At 32.4% G+C, this 23,057-nt stretch overlaps 1 protein-coding gene across 21 annotated transcripts in view; it reads left to right on the plus strand.

Moving 5' to 3' along the window:
• Positions 1-23,057, plus strand: part of Syp (Syncrip) — a 329,665-nt gene that overhangs the window by 275,083 nt on the left and 31,525 nt on the right. For 9 of the 21 annotated variants that reach the window (XM_067761459.1, XM_067761469.1, XM_067761470.1 and 6 more), the window contains exons 5-11: positions 4,971-5,106; positions 12,103-12,236; positions 14,559-14,687; positions 14,775-14,915; positions 14,977-15,083; positions 15,645-15,772; positions 22,730-22,971. In XM_067761459.1, the coding sequence (XP_067617560.1) occupies positions 4,971-5,106; positions 12,103-12,236; positions 14,559-14,687; positions 14,775-14,915; positions 14,977-15,083; positions 15,645-15,772; positions 22,730-22,971 (1,017 nt within the window). The remainder of the gene's footprint in view (positions 1-4,970; positions 5,107-12,102; positions 12,237-14,558; positions 14,688-14,774; positions 14,916-14,976; positions 15,084-15,644; positions 15,773-22,729; positions 22,972-23,057) is intronic. The other 12 variants (XM_067761474.1, XM_067761472.1, XM_067761479.1 and 9 more) reach the window with 9 other exon arrangements.

Below are 23,057 nucleotides of genomic sequence, written 5' to 3' on the forward strand. Positions count from 1 at the left end.
TTCCTTGCATACAGATACACACATGCATACATATAGGTAATTTTTGCCTAATGACTAATGGCGTTTTCTTTTATGAATAATATGACTTTCATATTGCACCCTAATTTTTAAATTAGGTCACCTGGCGATCTGCACAAAGGCTGAATTTATAGGTAATTGTATTCCCTCTTTTATTCAGTGGGACATATTTTCTGAAAGGAACATACAAACTTACGACAGAGTTCATAAGATATTATTTTCCGAAAAGAAAACGTCATAAGTACCTATTCTGTATTTTCTAAGGCTCAGAGCAGAGTGGAAGCGATGCTATAACCAAACTATGATCATTATCTTTAAATTATTAGGGATGGTAATATTCTAAGGATGTTTTAAAAAAATTATTTTTTAATTCTAAAAGTTGTGTCAGCAATGCTTGAAATTTTTCAAACGTATGAGAAAAGATATCGCTATACAATAAGAAAATATCATAGCACGTACTATGCCCTCAGCCTTACATTTTTTTAAGCTATGATAGACAAAATTGAAAAAAAAAATATCAAGCTATGACAGAAATATCTCCAGTCATTAACTCCTTAAAAAAATCTAAAAAGGAAAAAGTATACGAAAGTAAAAAAACTAAAACAAATTTTATGCATCAATATTTTTGTAATCTATTTCATTAACATTATACATAACACAAACTCATTTATTAGTTATTAATCTCAAGCTGCGTTTTCAGAAAATAATATTAACTATAAAGTAGTAGTTTCGGGAAGCTTCTCTATGTCAATCAGTATTACGTGCTATGGCCTCGTCAGAACGGATTTTCTCATGCTCATGAGTTTTGATGCAGAAGCGAACGTCGGCACAATACCGCAAGATGTTCCGTCTCTAAATATAAACAGAACTTCATACTTAGCATTTGTAACTCGATCATTCATATAAAAAATTTCGCTAAGCACTGTTATAAATAGTCTCACTATACAAGAAAAATACTTGCTAAAATATTTGTTTCCTATTCGTTTGTTACAATGCAGTTTTTAATTGTGAAAACATTGGAAAAGTACCGACGAGTCAGAAAAATAATTTCACGTTCAAAGTCTTAAAGCACTCGTTGCCAAAACAAATGTCAAGTTCTTCTTATGCTTAACATGTAGCTACAGTTGAAGATTGCCATGATTTGTATGTCAGAAGGCGCTAATGTCGCCCGATTTTCGATTCCTACCCATCTGCCAGCGCACGAGTCGTGATCAAAACATATTCTTTAATCACAATAGTCAGAAATATCGGATCGGATTAATAAAATATGTAAACCAGCGACAACGAGCTGTGGTCGTTTCGAGTGAAAATGATTTTCAATATAAAATAATACGGGGCCCCGCATTTGTCGAACTTGGTATATTAAATGTGTAACTTTCACACACATGCAAAAATAATGCTTTTAGCGCCATCTACTTAGGGAACCTTTTACTTTATTATTTTATTGAATGTAATAAACATTAATTGTGAATTACACTATATTTGCGCTGATAGCCTCAAGTGTACATGTGGATGTTTCATGTATTAGCGATAATGCTTTCCAATACACTATTTTTGTCGTAAAAACAATCGCGAGCTTTAAGCCCAAAATAAATGTGCAGAAGACTTGCATGCATTGATGCTAGTTTTGTTGTTGTTATTTTGTGTTGGGAACACATGCGCATTTATATTTATCTGGCATCTTCATGCAGCGACTTGAGGGTCATTCCGTCAGAATAGACACGACGTATAAAAAATGACGTTAAATTATTGTCTTTCAGCGCATGAAAAACGTGGGAATCCTATTTTAATGATTTTTATTTTGGTTTATCAAATGTAAAATAAAATTATAGTTGAGCACTAAGTTGAAGTTTACTCAAATATTATGTGCTTCCAATGCAACTTGTCCCACCACCCTTCACAAACTAAAGGGCGCTTCTATATTTTCATTGTTAAATATAGAATTTGATGTTATTTTCTCATTAATTTTATAATATTTGTATAGTTTAGTTGAAATTGGAAAGTAAATTCGTGATTTAAATCTCTCCGGCTGAACTTCTATGCCTCTGGTCATTAGAATCAATTAATTACTTATCGACAGAGCGATGTCTTAAAATATGACCTTATTTAGAAATACGGTTTATGAACGTTCTCAAAAAAGAACCCATATGCAAATGGCCCATCAAAAAAGGCAAATTATTTATGAGAAAATGTCAAATAAAATGTTATTTGAAAAGTCAGCTTAACTTCATTTTAATTAAAATTTCGTCATTTGCTGGTTTTAGTAGAAACAAATAACATCTTTACTTATTTGGAATCTAAATCTTAGAACGGTATTAGAATTAAATAGTTTGTGTTCTAACATAAAAAATCAGCTATTATGTTTTAAAATGACAATTCACATTTTCTATTTAAATTAGGACATTTCTTGTAAAGTTACACCACGACGTTAATGAAGAGATATTGTTGTATTTTTTATTGTTACTAACTGCTCCCACTTTCAAAATAATTTAATCACGTATTGTTTGAAATGAAGGAAAAAGGAAGTGAAATTTAGTTGAAAAATGTGTGAAATTTGTTGAACAACTTACTTTTCTGACACCTTTTTAATTCGGTCAAAATCCAGGGGAATTTTCCCTCTTCATTAACCCTCCAATAAACCTCTGAAGGGTGCACATACACCTTGTATCAAAATCTTTCGAGATCGCATTTTCCACTGTATTTGCATAACACATATTTTTATTAGAAGCTGATTTTTTATTTGAAACAATAACAACAAAAAAATTCTCAATCAATATTGTGTTAAAGTGACTGTATAGCGTTATCCCGACTTACATAATCCTGAACCAGGGAACTTAACCAACTACCTCCCAATAAAAATCCAGACACGAACATAAATATGAGCGCAAGATATAATCTGGACACAAAACCCGGTATTTGTTCTATAATGAAAGAAAGTTTGTCTTTATTGTGTTTGGTCGACTTTCAGGGCTGATTATGAGTTGGCTTGAACTGTGTATTGGACATATCATATATCTGACGGCATTTGAATTTTACAGGAGAGCAGAAAAATTTTTATTACTCAGTTGTTTCTTTAGGAAGCAACGACGATAAATTGTTTAATATCTGTTATGTTAACTAGTTTAGCATGCCTCGGCTGTGTTTTTTTCGCGTTTTGTGAAAACTGTCAGTCCGCACTAAAATTCGCAAACTCAGTTTAATTTCCATATTCGCCTCACTGAGTTGGCAAACAAGGAGCCAAAAAAATTAAGCCATGTAATCAATTTAAGTTGGAACGTGAAATGACGCATTCTTTTTTGTTTAACTTAAATTTAATATCTCTTGGCTTGTTTTTAACTGCTTTGAAATTTACTTTTTGGATTTTGGATGCATTTCCAAAATGACTTCAAGAGAGTTCCTATTTGCACACTCATGCTCAGCTCACACACGCGTGTGAAATAAATGATCACTGAATTCAAAGCTCATACACATGAGCTGTGCAATATAAAAAAAAAAATTAGCACACAATTCAAGTGTGTGCCATATGAAATAAGGCACATGCGCATGAATGTGCTTTTTGATGCAAAACATGTATGCACGTTCTCACGTGTATACTGCTCTGTGGAGCACACTTGCTCATATAAAAGTGTCAAGTACTGTTAAACTCATACACATAAGAAAACACTGAGTTTAAAACAATTAACTTTCCTCTAAGCCTTCAAGGATTATGAAAACGTGGCGTGGACGTTTCTTAGGAGTTGGTTATACCGATATAGTGCATAATCTAAAATTTTATCCTAAAAGGATTTTGTCTAAGGCAAATCGTGTCCACTCATCTATGTTTCAGCCGTATTTATCAGAAGCAAGCAAAAGTGCTTGTTAACAGTCAAAATTAGCTTCAGCAGCGTATTCTTATCAAAATTGATAAATGGGGTTAAATGAGAATATTAAAACCATATAGGAATAAACTTTATTTCAGTCAAAGAAAAGTTCTCCTAAACTTAATAGCCGTATTAACAGTGCCTTTAGGACGAACCTTGAGATAAGTTGAGATTTTTGCTTCTGCATCGCTTCTATCTGGAGTAACTAATTACCAGTTACGGTAATCAGAAATCTATATAAAATTTTTAATTGTCTGTAACATTAGTGAGAAACCCGTTTTAAACCTAAACTCTCCACTTTCATAAGTTTCTATCATACCTACAATGACTTGATACATGGTGAAATGAAATTACTCATCGTCCTGGAAGGTTGCGGATCAAGCAAGACACCATTCTTGTAAAATGTGTGCAATTATCTCTTTGAGTTAACTTAAAATACACTAATATATAGGAAAAAAGTTGAAGGGAATACAATTTAACTTCATTGGAATATTGGTCGTACTAAATTTAAGAAAACATTAATAAACATTTTTAAACTAAATTACATATTTATATTATTAAATTATATTATTTTGTTTTTATGTTGACTTTCAAAAAATTTACCTTATCATTAATATCCATAAAAACTATATCATTATTTTCACAGAATTAGCAAATAATATACAAAGTAGCCGAGTGATATGTAAACTTATTTAATTATTTTTTTTTTTTACTTTTATTAAAACGAAATGCGTTTGATTATTAAATACTTTAACTCATGAGCATTAACCATTTACTTATTAATTATATTATTATCCTTTTCTAAACACTTTTTACCACAATTAGAAAATTTTCCTGGTACTTGTTTCTATATGAAATTATTTTGTAATTATCTAAATTAAGTTATATTTGGCACGAATATTCAAAAGCTGAAACAAAATTATTTGTACTAAATATATATATGTACGTACGTATGTATAACTCATATACTACTAAAATTTAACTGAATTTTTTTATTTAATTTCAAAAATATTTTCTAAAAAATTAGCGTTACAAATCTATTTGAAAGAAAGCAAAATAAATTATTTTTGTGTGAACTTTTGACAATTCCAGCTGAATGATTTAGAAATTCGAAAAGGCAAAAAAATTGGCGTTACGGTATCATTTAACAATCACCGGCTTTTTGTCGGAAATATTCCTAAGAATAGAGATCGTGACGAATTAATTGAGGAATTTACAAAGCACGCACGTAAGTGGTACATTTCAAAATCAGAAAAAGAAAAATTATCCAAGTAAAGTCAAGCAATGAAAAAATGGTTTAAAAGTTCATTCAACCATATCAGCGCTCTCCCAATTATAACGAATCATTTTGTTGCTAACCAAAAATAGTTCAACGACAAACAACGACCAAATCCTAAGCAACCTTGTCCTTAACCGTTAAGTTTTATTTAAGTTACTCAAAATTTTAATTATGATTCAATAATTATTTGATACAATTGAACGCTAGATATAGAAGAGCGACTAAACAAAAATGTTTAATTGGTTTATACCATACATGAATTTTCCCCACTCAAATCACCTACAATTCGTAATACACCAATTTGAAAGTACACAAAATTGGTAAACGGTAACAATTGGCGAGTGCTTATTGAAAAAAGAGCTCATTTTGTTAGCGACAGTTGCAGAATATACAAAAAAATGAAAAATCGTATCTAAAATATAAAACAATATACAAGTGAGTAAAACAACAATTGGTTTGTGAACTAAAAAACAAAAAAATGATATAAAAGGGTATCCTGTATAAGCGCATGTCAACAAGCATTATATGCACGTCGTAAACAGCTCTACAGTGGGGTGTTTTGCAATAAAATTGAAACAAATTGGATTTTTGTTTTGAAATTTTCGCTTAAAAATGTCTAACATTAACAAATTAAATTTCTTAGAAACTAACCATAGCAAAAGCACTAATCAAAGAGATCAATGGAGTAATTTTTCTCTGCATTTTGTTTATTTGTTCTTGATTTCTTGTATTAGAGCTTTTGTAATGACAAAAACAAAAAACAATGTAACAAGTGTACACTTACTCTTCCCTTCCTTTTAAACATGGACTGCCGAAATTATTAGAAAATACAACAAAAATACATATAATTATACTATTAGAAATTTAGAGCTTCGAAAATTATATAAATTTCAAAACTGTAGCTAACAATACATTGAAAAATTTTGCGTTATTAAGCTAAAAATTTAATTGAAATATAATAAAAATTCAACACATCGAAAAATCATTGCCAAAATTTAAGTATTTTAGAAAGTATGAACTCAATTACATAAATAACGTCGGCCTAGAGTGGAAACCTACTACGTAACATTTTTTCCAAAAATTACTTCTTGATGCAGTTTCATAATGCATAAAATTAACATCAAAAATTGACAACACACAAAGTAAATCAACTTTAGATGACTTCACTTCAATGAAAAATTCAAAACAGCTCAGAATTTTGTGTATTTGATGTTGGAAACGTTATTCTAGCAAATACATACAAATATGTAAGCTACGGTTCGTGAGCACCTTTTTTCATTTTCAATTTTTTCTTTCCTTGTTTCGTTTTGTATTGACAGTAGCTAATTTGCTATTGATGTTGCGCATTTACAATGATATAGCAAATGCATAGCCGTGTATTTTGTGAGTGTATTGTAAAAAATATGCTACAACATTTTGCAATGCCATGATGCTAAATCATTTGAACAAAATTCTAAACTACATTATAATTTTTTTTTCTTTCAATGTAATATTTTTTTATGTCCGTTAGCAGGTTTGCACTCTAAGCCGATGATATACATATCTAACACCTTCAAATTCCCCTATTTTTTGTTTCATATAAATTGCCACTTTAATTATATGTAAAAATGCGAAATCCAGATTCATGCCTGGCTCATTGACGTTAGTAGGTAGTTGTTAATTTTTTGTATGTGTATGTACTTAATTTTAGAAAAATTATCGCACTACAATTTTTTAAAACAACTACAATTTATTAAATCAAAAAACTACCAACCACCGACTAAGGTGTCAACGAGCTAAGTGTGAACACCGGTAATACTTTGCGATTTTTTAACAGTTTTAAAACATTTTAAGGGGTTGGTGGTGGTGCAACAGTAAACTTTTGAAATCAGAGCCATATCATGATAACTGCAAAAAAATTACACCATGAACTGAAATCCATGTCAGATGAAAGTTAAAGTCATACTTTAACTTTAGCAGCATATCTCCACCAAGAGCTTTAACTGTGAAGATTTATAAAATCTCATATCTTAACCTCCACTATAGTTTTATTCGAAGTTTTATTTTTTCGTATTAAAAAAACTATAAAGTAGGCCCAGCAGCTCAGTTTTTGATACATTTTTTTATTTTACTCACATTAGGCCATAAAAATCCTAACATGAAAATCTTCACGCAACATCTGTCATATATGAATTTAAAAACTGCTCCTACTGTAGTTTTAATGAATGATTGAAGCTTTAATGAAGAATTAACGTAAATATTCTGCGTTTCGAGATTTAAGTTTGTATGATAAAACTTGTAAGATTTAACGTTAAATCTTTTCAGATGCCTAAATCTATAAAGTTCACTTACAGAAGAACGGCAAGTTAAACTCATAAAATTTTGACAATTAAAATTAACACTGAGTTAAAAAGTTCTGTAAGTGGGCTAAAGAATACCAATATGAAAAATGCAAAAAAGCTACTCCAGCTATTTGTAATGTTTTCTACCAAGTGGAGGGAACTTCATAAACATGACGTTTCCGAACGGCAAATGAATTTTTACAGGGAAACTGTTCATGGCACAATTAACTCGGATTGTCGACACCGACAGTTTTTGGTTCGCATAAAAGGTAACGCCTCCATTCTGAGAACTTTCATACACATACGTGGGTTTTAGTAAAAGTATGACATAAAGTTCTATCTGATATTTGGTGTATGTTCCGACATGCTGGATTTTTTTTACATCGGGAATGTAAAAAAGTAAACATACAAAATCAAAAGAACAAAACACAGAAAAAATGTTCCGTTTGAGTACTACTACTGCGCAATTTTTACATAATAAAAATTTCTGGATGAATAGAGACAGACCGATATTAAAGTGTATAAATAAACGGTGTACGGTGCGCAAGATAAATTTAAATAGAAAATCTCACTTACGACACAGCATACTAAATATTACAAATGTTTAATTACATGACATTACGTTGTGTTAATAAAGTGATTATTGAGTACAACATATGTAGTTTTCTTTTCTGAAAAACAATGTTACCCACATGTAGCACTCTTAGATTTTATCTTTTTAACTGGGTAATTGGCACTCTACAAAAAGGCTGAATTTGTAGGTAATCATATCTCTTTTCTTATTCAGTGGGGAATGTTTCATGAAAGGAACACACATACATTAGTTTAAGAAAAGAAACCGCCTTTATATTAGCCATAAATAAAACGCAATGATTACAATCGAAAAGTTGAGAAAATGTAAACAAATTGCAATACCTTAGTCAGTTCCACATTTTCAATAAGAGTTTTAATTAAGTTAGACCCATAATCTTCATACATTTTATGAGCTATCATATATATGATATAAGAGAATATTATTACATCAAACTCCGAAAAAATTACAAATGCATTAATTACGTTTTAATATGGAACTCCTCAAGTCATACAGTTAAGCGGTTGTTTTAAATAAATAAAACAAAGTCACTTACAAATAACTTACTGCATAATATAATTGTATGAATGTGAGATTTTTGTAATTACAAAAACACTTTTCATTGGTTTCTATCTTAATTAATTAAGTCGGAAATAATTTTATATAATTAAAAAACCATTTGGTAAACTGGCAAACTTTGAAAATTCACAAGAGTAAAATTTCAAGATTTCATTTGTTTCTTTTTCTTCAATATATGTAAAAGTTAATTAAGGCATAGCACATACTGTGAATATGCTTCTTGCATTACAACTTTATTTAAATGCGACGATCTATATTGCATCACTGCTAGCTCCCATAAAAGAGGAATTAGAATTATTGTAACTCAATAAAATTGTGTGAGCTTAAATCGCCCTCACTACATCAGCTAAACGATCCTAAGTTTTGTGAAAAAATATGTACAATAACCTTATAAAAGTAACTTTATTGACCTAATTTCTTTTAATTCTTTGAAAGAGAAATATGCATGGGTTACGATTATAAACCATAATTACACTCATAACTGATTTTGTCCTTTGCCACTTCAATTAACTAGCTACAGCCACAGGGTGTACCGAAAAGCGGAGACACAACCCTCTGATGGCCATAGGGTATAACATATAGCTAAATCAGTTGCGATGAATTGTGGACACACATAGAATACATAGAATTAGTGTAGAAGGTGAAACAAAGACACATATTTCAGTTACATCTGAGTATAATGCGTATTGAAATTTAGTAGGACAAATTTTATGCGGAGCAATTTCAGAGGTGTATTTAAAGTTTGTCACTTAGCAGTCCATATAAAGTTTAAGCGTATAGACGTTTACGTGTAAAAAAAACACGGCTAATATCACTCTTTTGTTTCGCATATCCTATTGTTTAGTTCTGTCTCTTGCTCTCTATCTATCCATTATTCTTTTTAAATGTCCAACTTGGTAACTTTCTTAAACGCTTTGAGTTTTTTTATGCATTTTCATCATTCGAAAATTTATATGTATGTACGTATATCGTACAACATAAAATTGTGGTGAAAAACGGGTTCTCTCGTAAGATTACCAATTACATGTTTCTGCCAATGGGCTATTAATTAATTTAATTATAATAATTGGTACAAATAGTTCAATCTGTACCTACACATATTCAACTGAATGTCAGTAAGCAAAACCTTTAATTATCACGTTTTTTTTTAAGTAAATAATTATTATTGAATCATTTTTAATTATAATCGTACAAACAGTAATGACTGGAGAAATACGACAAAGTTGCACACCCCTTATATAAATAATCCAAATGCATTTTAAATATAATCGCTTTCCCTTTTAAGTCATAGAAAATTCCTTTCCAAAATATTTTAGTATTCGAAGAATCTTGTATAGGTCTCGTTTCAAAACAATTGGTTTACAATTATGGAAAGCAGAAACATTAAATTTTTTTTGGTTTTCATTATTTTTACTAAACCAAAAATTTATGTATTTCTTTGATTATTAATAATCAAAACTAATGTTAGTTTGAAGTGCGCAAGCAAGTGTGAAAAGCAGAATAAAATAACTGCTTTTTGACGAAGGGAATATTTTAGCTTTGGAACTACCATGAAAAATATACTTATACATACAATATATATATATTTTTTTGCTTTTATGTGACTGTGTGACTTATTTCCTTTTGTATGTTTAGGTACATACATAAATCAGGGGTGGGCAGTCTTTTAGGCGAAGGGTGCTATCAAAAAAGTAGTTATTTGTCCGAAAACTCCTGAAACTTTATAAAAGTCTATCGATGTTTCAATCCCGAACTGCGTATGTGATTGTAAAAGAATTAAGAAACAAAAAAATGTAATAGGACTGGTTCTAAAAAAAAAACTCTCATCTAAGAAAATTCTGTTTGCCTACCTTTGATGTCCGACACTTACATATGTATATATTGTACTATATATATTCCTTTTTACTAACATATACATATATTATGGGTATATATTGGTGCATTCCAATACAAACTTTGTTACACATTAACTTCATAATTTTTAAGATGATCGCTGATGCATCATAGTTGTGTTTTTTTTTTAATATATTTATGTTCCCTGCTAAAATCGCGAGTACTCCATGCATGCATGTATGGAGTACTCGCTATGGGTCAACCGAGTGCTCCAAAATTAACCACAATTCATACAAAAAATATGGTCCAATTAACATTGCGATGGCCTAGGACTGGACCTTATACTCCAGCTCCGCATTACATCACAGTAATCCATGGAGTACCCACAGTCCAATAAACATCGTGTAGTGTTTACAATCGTTAAAACGAGCAATTAACGACTTACAATATCTTCGTTTAGAAACATGAGTTGGTCCATTGCTGCATAAGAGTGGAGTACAATGGCAAGTACTCCAGTGGACCACATGATCCAACGATTTTTGCAGGGTTTACTTTTATTATATTCACATACATACATACATACTGGCATATGTCGTATATATGTCTTATACAAGATACATACTATATATGCACATATGTTTATATTAAGAATATTGTTTTTCTTTGAATTACGATATGGTTATACTTGGTGTCGTTAGCTTTAAAATAAAATCTATATTCATACGTACACAAACAATTACATACATACGACATACTATGTTTTAAGCGTGTATATACGATATATAATAAAAGTTATACATGTTTATAATTCTATGTTTGATTGCGTATATTAGGATCAGGCATGCTTAACGAACGAAACGATATCATTTCGTTACGATAATCAACGTTAATAAACGAAACGAAGTCACTTCTAACGTTAATTTGACGATCTTAACGTTAATAAACGAAACGAAGTGACGTTAAGCATGCCTGATTAGGATTCTAATTTACACTACTTTTTGATTAGATGTGTATATGTGATTTACTTATCTATTACGCAACTGTTACAATTTTTTGTTTTAAATTTTAAGGAGATTTTTAACAATGAAATCAAAAAACTTGTATATAAATTTTGGCATTGGTTTTTCATAAAACAATAAAAGCATAATATTTGCTTTAAAAAAAAATTATTCAAAAAGTTGTAGATTTTTAGGCATAGCACATTTCCAAATATTTTTTTACAACACTTGTGCGTAACTTATGGATTATATTTGATAACTTAATTCATTGAAGTTACGTAAAAATGCATTGTATGACATAAAAATGCTCGTGTCTGAAGTTGTGCAATTTTCACAATTTATACACCCCACTTCATCAAACGATTAATAATTTGAGAAAACAAGTCCAATTGAGAGAATTTGATTGAAGTGACACTATGTTTCACTGATTTTTCTTACAATAACTTTTCTCTCCACTTGTACATACATACATATATGCTACAAGTATTTATGTATATTATAAGAATATTTGTTGTATTTTTCAATCAATTTCTAACCATATTTTATTAAAATTTACTAAATAATTCTATATGTTAACATTAATTTATTTTTTCTTCATTTTTTGTAAATTTTTTCTGTAATTATTGCGCGCACACACACAAAGCTGGCCTTATTGAAGTGATCATTTACAGCTCACCAGATGACAAAAAGAAAAATCGTGGATTCTGCTTTCTTGAATACGAATCACACAAAGCTGCCTCGCTGGCAAAGCGAAGACTTGGCACAGGTAGAATTAAGGTAAGTTGTATAAAAAAAAAATGTAAGGCGCGATAACCTCCGAAGAGATCTAAGGCCGAGCTTCTCTCCCAATTTGCGTCGTGCTCCTATTCATTTTCCCTACAAATCGGCCGGACGGGACCTACATGTTTTATACCGATTCCGAACGGCATCTGCAAGGCAGATGAGTTTTCACTGAGAGCTTTTCATGGCAGAAATACACCCGGAGCGCTTGCCAAACACTGCCGAGGGGCGACCCCGCTTAGAAAAATTTTCTTCTAATTGAAAAACTTATTTCTAAAATTTTGATGTTGCTTTGCCCGGGTGTGAACCCAGGGCATACGGTGTGGTAGGCGGAGCACGCTACCATCACACCACGGTGGCCGTGGTAAGTTGTATATACTGTCCAAAAACAATTAATCAGTTAAGGTTATATGTTAGCAAGCGACACCACGCTTTCCAAGGCAGTATGTTCTAGCTACCGGAGCGACTCATATTTTTTCCCGACCAAGGACTGTCATTTCAGTGCAACCCCATTTAATTTGTTGTGTCCCTCCCACAAATTGTCATCCTCTCAGCAGCTCCTTGCAGCGGGACTGTGCCATACTCTCCTGCTCCGGGAAAGTATCGAACCCAATCCGGGTCCATTTCCTGACCCCTGTCCTGAGAAATGGTTTTATTGCGTTTGCCGGAAAAGAATATTTTTAGGACGGTCATACTCTTGTCATTGTGTCACGTGCAGGGGATGGTTGCATCCGACAGGTTGTTCTGGGCTAGATCCAAAAATTCGACATCTTCATAACTTTTATAAATCTTTTGTGGCCCCTTGCTGTTCACGACCAAGGGCATCCCGTAGTCTACGCCTTAGCGCCACCACCACTACCTTCCATTAGGTCTGCTACTACTACAAGTACCCGAGCTGGTGGCGCCGTAGGGCCGCTCCCACTCATAATTACAATCTCCGTAGTAGAGTGGGTAGCAATGCCTAGCATCAGCCGCCTTCTTTCCCCCTCTTTCCCGCCTTCTTTCCCCCTCTAGGGACTCTTAGTCCCTACCACCTTTGCACCGTTTGCCAGCACAGAATATATATGTTTGCGACTTCCGCCCAATGCAACTCCTGCCTTGGACGGTGCCATTTTCCTAGATGTTCTGGTATCCGCGACGGAAACCCCCCGACGGGCTTCATTGTTTCCAGTCCCAGGGCCACAACAGCAATTGCGTCCTAGCCTTTCACAACTCAGGCGTAGTCACCCGTCACTTACTCCTAGAGTGACGACGTCTCCCCCGCTGCACTTCAGAATTCTGCACTTAAACTGTAATGGATTAATTGGGATGATCACGGAGATAGTCGATTTCATGAAACGAAACAACATCCGCATTGCTGCGATTCAAGATACTAAACTCACAGCAAGATCTGCTCTGCAGACCCGTTCTGGATATAATGTCCACAGAAAAGATCGCAAGAGCGGAAGTGGAGGCGGTCCGGCGTTTATCATACACCACTAAGTGCAATATCATATGTTTGGTCCCGACATCGGCCGCAGGGACAATGTCTTAGAACGACACGGCTTTTCTGTCCGGTCAGGCGATGTAAAACTAGAAATCAGCATCTACATCCCTCCTGCCACTTACTGCCCCAGTGCATACCGTCCTAATATCAGCACCTTACTCACTGTATTGTGGAACCAACACCTCTAACACCCCTCCATGGACCATTATGGTCCACCCCTGTTGAAACAGCAAGTTTCCTTGGACTCCCCTTAGAGGATATTGATGACGATTTGTGATCGGTCACACCTATTGGATGGGGCGAAGAACTGCTACAACAACAACAAGCAAGCGACACTTAGTTCAGCTCAAAGGGGTCATTATTTTATGTACCGATTTAAGGGACTAGATTATAACAAACACTATGGAAATAAAGTGTCTCAAAATTTTCGGATAAATCTTTTTGATGGTCCAACGCACGCTAGAGAATGGATGACTTTTCTCGACCCTAAATCAGCACAAATTGCAGTACAAGAAATATTGTAACTCAACTCCTATCCGTTGTTGCCCCTTGGAAATACTTTTTTATTTTTATTTTTCTAAACTAAGTTTTCTAGCTCACATAGCTACACCTATCGGCAGTGTGAAATTCTTATGTATAGATTTCTTTTTTGTTTCTAGATTTTTCTATTAAATTTGCGTAGAAAAAAAAATATAGGTTTACTGAAGCCGCCTATAAGTTTCCGGATCGAGGTTCACACAAATCCCACATTAATTTAATTTCATTTAACCTCCAGCTCAGAATTTTTGCTGTTGAAAGTTTAATATTTTCTTTCTCTGTTTCGTAACTATTAGGTTTGGGGATGTGATATCATTGTAGACTGGGCCGACCCGCAAGAGGAACCAGACGAGCAAACAATGTCAAAGGTTAAGGTGTTGTACGTGAGGAACTTGACACAGGATGTTAGTGAGGAGAAACTAAAGGTAATTTTCCATATTTGCTCTATGTATGTATATACTTTTTAGTAAAAACAAAAACTGGTTTTACAATTGTCTACAACTCTATTTTAGGAGCAATTCGAACAATTTGGTAAAGTTGAGCGCGTTAAAAAAATAAAAGACTATGCCTTCGTGCATTTCGAGGATCGTGATAGTGCCGTTATTGCAATGCGTGGTCTCAATGGCAAAGAAATCGGTTCTTCTAACATTGAGGTAAATTGAAGTAAACTAGTGTACATAAAGAAATGTATAAAACATATTCTTTTTATTCTAGGTCTCACTAGCTAAACCACCATCAGACAAGAAGAAGAAGGAGGAAATCCTTCGTGCACGCGAACGTCGTATGATGCAAATGATGCAAGGACGTCCTGGGATCGTTGGGTAAGTGCTGTCAAGCGACAAGCTATTATATAGAAAAAACACGATTTTACAACATGCATATACACTATTAACGTTCACCATTGGCGTTTCAAAATTCAAAAGTATTAAAAGCTTACTAACATACCTATGTACAAAAATAATAAGAAAGTCCTTAATTACATACATCGGCTTTGTGCTGCCCATTTGTCATCGGTAGCTTTGGATAGCAAAAACGAAATTCATTTCCACCACATCAAGTGATTGGATTCCCATTTTGAACCGTTTGTACTTCTCTTTAATTAAATTGTTTAATTAATTTTCTCTTATCTTTCTCTCTCTTTCTTTGCGCATTCAATTACTTACTCAAACGAAAATTTGTGCTTGTTAACAAATACCAACAACTACGACGAATTATTAATAATAATAATATTACAACCAAAAAACATTTAAACCACAAAAATACAAAACAATAAAACAAACAAAAACTTAAATAATATATATTGGCATTGGTGAAACCATTGCTTCGCTGCTTCCTATGTGTTTTTATGTGTCGTGTCTTTCTAAATTTGTTACTCATACTAGCTATGAAACATTATCTCCATACAGAAACTTATCGCCCACACATCCCAACATGTTGTCGTTAGCTGCGCCAATGCGTCTGCCTGGTGGTCCACGAATACCGCTGCGTGCACCAATTCCACGAGAGTACGGTAAGTTTAATAACGATTTTTCCCATGTTTATTACAATTATGATTAGCTTATCCATATATGCTAAATGCATATTCACTTTATTGAACGGTATATATATTTTATATATGTACAAGCGTAGATATCATGTATTATTTTACATTTTCTAAAAAATATCAAACAAAAATCTATTTAAAAAGAGAAATAACAGTTTTATATTGACACATGATAAATTATAATGTGCTCAGTAGTAGCATCGATAGATTTGCAGTTGACATATGTACTAAAAAAACCTACAATTTTGTAAAACTAAGTAATCGTAGCTATTGGAGACAACACGTACAATATACTTTTATTTCACTAGGGAAAGTTACTAACTGGCTTTTATTTTAATCTCAACATATTTAATGCAATCACATACATATATACTTGTACGATTTGAAGTCATCCTTGAATAGGCTCTCTGAGATTGGCCCCAATGCACAGTGGGCCTAAATGAATGGAGCAGAAAATATTTACTGAAATATTTGCATTTTAAACGTAAATATTAAATCTGGTTTAGAAAAGGACTACGCAATTCAACATATGTGACCTGGAATCATGAAACGACCCTATTATGCGAAAATATCGTTCTTCACTTTTTGAGTGATTCTTATAGGAAATTTAACGCTCTTTCCAATGGTTAGTTTTTTCACAAATCGCATTTAAAGCCAAATCGGACCACAAATGCGATTTTTTGAAATATTTCGATCCATGTGCCACCTATCGAAGCTTTTTTCTTATTATTGCATTGTCATCGGGTTCTGAAATATATTTCAAGTTTCAAGCTTGTAGCTTATCGGGAAGTTAATTAAATTTTAATTACAAAATTCGTTCACAACGGCCAGCCGCTACACACAGTCAAGCTAAACAAAAACTTTAAACGCGTTTTTCTCGAAAACTTGTTTTCGCACAATAGGGTCGTTTCATGATTTCAGGTCACATATGTGTATTAAATTTACTGACTTTTCTTACCAAATATAGAAATTACGTTACAAAATTTAAGTAAATAATTTAATACAATCATTCGACATCAATTCATTCATTTATGTTATTCAGTTTTATCGACCGCTAATTTTCAGTGGGCTTTATTGAAAAGTAAGGACAATTCTTTTAAATTACAAAAGCTCCTATTTTTGTATTAAGAACCTCAATTAATTTTAGATTTTATGTTTGACTTACATACAGGTGTGATCACTGAAATATTAGTGTGTAATTGCCGGCGGCCGAGAATGCTGGGTTCAAGTCTTGGGCAAAAAACGTCGAAATTTTGGAATGGAACTTTTTCAATTAGACAAAAGTTTTTCCAAGCGGGGTCCCCCTCGGCAATGATTTTGCAAGCACTCTGACTTGTAGATGACGTTCGGATTCGGCGTAAATCACTAGGTCCTGTCTTGTCAATTCGTAGGAAAATTATAATGAGCACGATGCAAATTGGAAGAGAAGCTTAGCCTAAAATCTCCTCATCACGTTTCAGGCATCTCATGCAATGAAGACATACCAATAATTTATTTTATTGAATTATTAAGCTTTATTATGACAGAAAAATCTTTATTTTGACAGAATTAAACATACCGGCTGACAGTATAGCAATTTCCGTCCTGCAAAAGATTGCATCACACGTCCTTGCAGCAAGGTCAACTGTTGAAAATTTGAATAGCGGTGTGCAGAAAATGGGTACATAATCTTAGTAGCATTTCCTGAATTCCAAAGCTTATAAAAAGTATCCCCAGACAAAACAGAAGTAAGGTGTCAAATAGACTCGTTTTCATCTAAATCAGAAGATCAGTCAGTCTGCGGATATTTCCATAATATTTTGCGACGAAGGCAAACCTTATATATTTGTATAGTCGACTCTGGTCCATCATAAATAACCCTGTTTTATATCCTGGCGGCCATCGTGGTGTGGTAATGGTAGCGTGTTCCACCTACCACACCAAAGATCTTGTGTTCACGCCCCGTGAAAAGCAACATCAAAATTTTAGAAATAAGGTTTTTCAATTAGAAGACAATTTTCTAAGCAGGGTCGCCCCTCGGCAGTGTTCTACAAGCACTCCGAGTGTATTTCTGCCTTGAAAAGCTCTCAGTAAATACTCATCTGCCTTGCAGATGCCGTTCGGAGTCGGCATAAAACATGTAGGTCCCGTCCCGTCAATTTGTAAAAAAAATTAAAAAGGAGCACGACGAAAATTGGGAGAGTAGCTTTTCCTAAAATCTCTTCGGAGGTTATCGCGCCTTACATAATAAATAATAGATATTTTGTGTAATAAAATAACTGTTCTTGTTTTCACTACTATTTTCATGATCGCATAACCTCGTACGCCAATGCAATGTACTGTGGATTATAACACAAGTGCTTGTGTAAATAAATATTTTTAATTTAGGTTTACAGTTACCACATATGTAGCTTATCAACCTGGCAAGGAAACAAATAAAAATATCAACTAAACTTGGAAGTAATTTTAAGAAAAGCAAATCGCAATGAGCCACTAATATTTCAGTCAACACAACTGTGAGTTATACATAAATTTATTAAGTGCTTTTATGTGCTTAAATTTAAAAAAGTGAACTTTTGATAGTCTATAAAACACGCGCACTTGTTAAGTCAAGACCACTATAGATTATGGTCCCACCACATCAATTCGATTAACTCTACAAAATTATTATACTATAATGCTCCCAATGCTGTACAGGATGCTCCTCCAAGTAAATACTATCCTAGATAAAAATATGCATATGATGAATTTCATATCAAAGGCTGAAAAAAACGTACATTTTGAACCCGACCCCCTCAGAATTTGATGAAATTTTGCATGGGGTTACATCTTACCCACCCAAACACAACCTCATTTTTAGAAATTGCATTTTCGAAAAATTGTGGGCGTGGCAAGGTATCGAAATATCCGAAAATATTAGAAAAATTACGATAATAGGTACTTTTAAAGTGTGATTACTACGGAATGGCTTTACCGATTTCAAAGATCTTCATACCATTAGAAAGGTATTGAAATAAGCTTTCAAAAAAATACACTGTTAAAATTTTTAGTACACTGAAAAAAAAATTTTTTTTAAATAACATTTAAAACTGAAAAAACACTTCAAAGATCAACCGATTTTGAAAAATAAAATTTTATTTTAGAAAGGTCTATTTAATATATATAACATATCTGAAAACTAAAATGGGGTTATTTTTTTAATTTTTTTAAGTAAATGCATCTCTTGGTTACTTTCTCATATTTGGATATCACGCGTAAATTAATCAGCCAATTTGAAAAATTTTTATACCGTTAGAAAGGTATTAAAATCACCTTTGAAAACATATACTGTAAAGATTCTATATTACACTGAAAGAAAAAAAAAATTTTAATTTTTTTCTAAATTTTTTTTTTCAAACTGGGAAAACACTTCAAAGACCAAGCGATTAAAAAAAAAAATTTTTTTTTAGAAAGGTAGATTTAATATATATAACATATCTGAAAACTAGAAGGGTGTTTTTTTTTTCTTTTTTTTTAATTTATTTAAGTAAATGCATCTCTTGGTTACTTTCTGATATTTTGATATCACGCGTAAACTAATCAACCGATTTCGAAAATGTTTATACCGTTAGAAAGGTATTAAAATCACGTTTGAAAAAATACACTGAAAAAATTTTTATTCCAGTGGGGTGCACCCCAGCTAACATTAAAACAACGGCTCGAATACTTCACGTACAACGAAAAGGTCGGCGGCTCAATGTACTTGAATTTTTTTGAAAGCTTATTTCAATACCTTTCTAATGGTATGAAGATCTTTGAAATCGGTAAAGCCATTCCGTAGTAATCACACTTTAAAAGTACCTATTATCGTCATTTTTCTGATATTTTCGGATATTTCGATACCTTGCCACGCCCACAATTTTTCGAAAATGCAATTTCTAAAAATGAGGTTGTGTTTGGGTGAGTAAGATGTAACCCCATGCAAAATTTCATAGATTTCTGAGGGGGTCGGGTTCAACGCATATTGGATTTGATATGAAATTCATCATATATGTATAAACGTACTCAGTTTACTCGTAATTAAGTATGTATGTATATGCTGATTGGCGACACATTAAAATATTGCGTGAATAGAGCAGGCCACTGTGTTTTTGAGTTGATCAAATCACGTATCAAAACATTTTATTTATTTCCAATTTCAAATTTTATTCCAATAAAAAATAGCTATTATTTCGATGACAAATTATCTCAATAATAAAATAGAGTTCATAGTTAAAAGCGGATGTTAAATTAAAAAGAATTAAAAATCGTTCAACTCTGAAATAAATAAAAAAAATTTCAAAACTACAACCAATAGATCTTGTAAAACAGTATTAAGTTTTTATGTTTTTTATTTTTTATATCCCCACTATTACAACATAATTTTTCTTAGTTAGTACTAACAATTAAAATCCCTTTCTTATATAAATATTTTTTTAAAGTTTTAAGTTCTTTGTCTATATTCTATCCACTATTTTTCACCGCCAATTTAATTTCCAGCTTTTGCAAATAGCCTTTTAATTCCAAAATTGTCCTTCGTATCTAGTAAAATTTCATTCCGAAAATAGCTTGTCCTGTAGTCGATGTTAGTTAATAGTTATTACTTTTTAAACATTCTCAGTTCAAATTCCATTATTTTTGCACCAATGTTGTATTCATTTAAAATGCATATCATTATTCTCTCATTTGGTTTTTTACATAAATTTAAAATTTTATGCAACTAATATGCTTTGATGTTTTTGCCATTAAAATTTGTGAATTCCTTTCTTTTTCATTATTCTGTCTGCATGTTTTGGGTGTTTTTACTATTGCTACTAATTATAACGTTTGCATAAATTTGTTTTTATTCCATTTCATATAACAACACAAATATCTAAAATATATATTAAAAAAAATATATATATAATTCAGTTAAAAAAAAATAGTACGCAAACTTTTAAATTAATTGTTTAGTAGCTCTAGTGAAACATTATTTTTTATTACAATAAATGTTGTGCAAATTTCTCTATGTTAGTTAGTTAAAATTAAGCATCCGGTATACTATATGATGTTGTAATAACGGTAAGTAGCTTTACATGCAAAACCCATCTTCAATCGTTTAGCGTCTGCACCTAAAATTCTGTCAACTACATTGAAATCTGATTCATATAGTACTCACATATACATATTTTACTACACATCAAACAACAGCTATCAAAAATCACACGCCTTTGGCAAAATGGAATAAAAACAAAAGGCTATAAGCGAAATTAGTTATTTTATCTTACCCAAGGCCATTGGAAATAAGAATCCCTTAATACACAAAATACCTCCCTCCCCCTTTGTTCATTATTAAAGTTAGTAGTTGTAGATCACTACCTTTGCGATTTTTTACTAATCCACAATTACTCAACTAGAAAAGCGTTCCTGAGCAATCACAGCGAAGTCTCTCAATATTTCGTTATATCGGAAGCCATCATTAATAAACTTACAGACTTACGTCAGGACCAACACCCTCTATAATATGACACTAAACGAATCTACTATTTTGTAATTTTTGGTTTGTTTGTTTTTCACTGATAAAAAAAAAATCATGCTGCAGTACGCCACATAGTTAAACATAAATTGTTTAGCACAATATGAAGCAGCACTTCTACAGTTCAATACTCTTCTCAAATTACAGTAGTATAAACCTTTAGATTTATTTAGTTTGATTTTTTTGAGTATATTATGTTTTCAAGTAGTTAGTTATGATTTAAGAAAAACAAAATACTGTTCGCAGATTTTTTGTATTTAAGCAAAACTTTATAGCAATGCCTTGATTCGTTACAATTTGGTTTTATTTTGACGGTAATGGGTAATATAGCCAGTAGAGTTTGGCAAGGAAGATGTCCCCGATACAATATATCAAGAAGAGTGTGCTCCCAAGCCAATATGTCTAGAAAATGTTTGCAAAAATTGAAGGCCTCCATGTGGGATTTTTTTTTAATATTTTTAATAATTGTTTTTGTGGAAGAATTTTTAATAATTGTAATTTTCTTTAATCGAAATTCTATATGACTATGAATTGTTTAAATTCAGAATTTAAAATAGGAAAAATTTAAATTATGCATAATATTAATACCAGCCGCCGAGGTAATGTTCCGACCTACCATACCGATAGTAACGTTAATAAGTTTTATTAAAAAGTTTGGCGAATGGTTTCGAAAGCCCACAGTGTTTTCGGCTTCTCAGAAAAAACTTATCTGCTTTAACAGCTGTTCTACAAAGTCGAAATGAAATTAGTAAGAAAAGTTTTAAGTGGGGCCAAAGATTGATAAATAGACTGGATCTTAATCTCTTGCGAGGTATTAAAACCACTATAAATTGGCGCTAACCGCCTGGCAATTATTCGCCGTTGCGTAACAAGTCACGCCAGTCATCACTGTTTCGCGATAACTGACCTGTCCCTATCAACACATTGAAGGCCTCCTGCGTCCTCTTCTTCCAAATATGGTTGCCGAAAAGAATATTTGCTGGGCCGGATCGTCTATATTTTGGGCCTTCATTCGTTGTAGTTTGTCCATATCTGTGTAGAGCTCATGAGTTTCTCTCATACTCATGCCGTTAAAATCACGGATAAGATTATAAATATTGTAGAAAATACTTTAGCGGGTTACATTCTCTAAGAACTGTCGCTAACATCGCAATGCCAAATATGCATCATTGTATTTTTTATTTTTTTAACAGATTTATCTTAAAAGCAAATGGTTTATAATTTATATATGTATAGGCAATATTGTTTTTACCTAATTAGGAGGCTTTTGCTATAAACTTTTGTTTAGACATGCATATACATATTATTTAAATTTAATTTGTCTAAATTGTTCAATTATTAACTTTTTGTTTGATCTAATTTGTGGTTTTGTAATTTTCGAAATTTGGTCAACCTTTCTTAATAATTTTTAGAAGAAAAAGTTGAAAGAAGCACGAAAAGAATACCACAGCAAAATTTTTCCCAATTTATAGATTATGATTACGACTTTTACGGTTATTCGGATTATCGTGGCGGCTACAATGACACCTATTATGACGAATTTTATCGCACCTATGATGGAGAGTACTTCTTTGATTATCCACCGAGCGGTGTAACACCATTGCCAACTGGTGGACCCGCTGGTGGACTGCAGAGAACAGCCAGAAATAATGTGGTGGGTCTTACATTCTTCTACTACTACTTGCTACTACTATTATTAAGAAATACTTTTTCCACTATCACAAGCCCTACTATTTTAAA

The sequence above is a fragment of the Eurosta solidaginis genome, chromosome 1 (assembly GCF_040869045.1).
Source record: "Eurosta solidaginis isolate ZX-2024a chromosome 1, ASM4086904v1, whole genome shotgun sequence".
In the NCBI taxonomy this organism is placed as follows: Eukaryota; Metazoa; Arthropoda; class Insecta; order Diptera; family Tephritidae; genus Eurosta; species Eurosta solidaginis.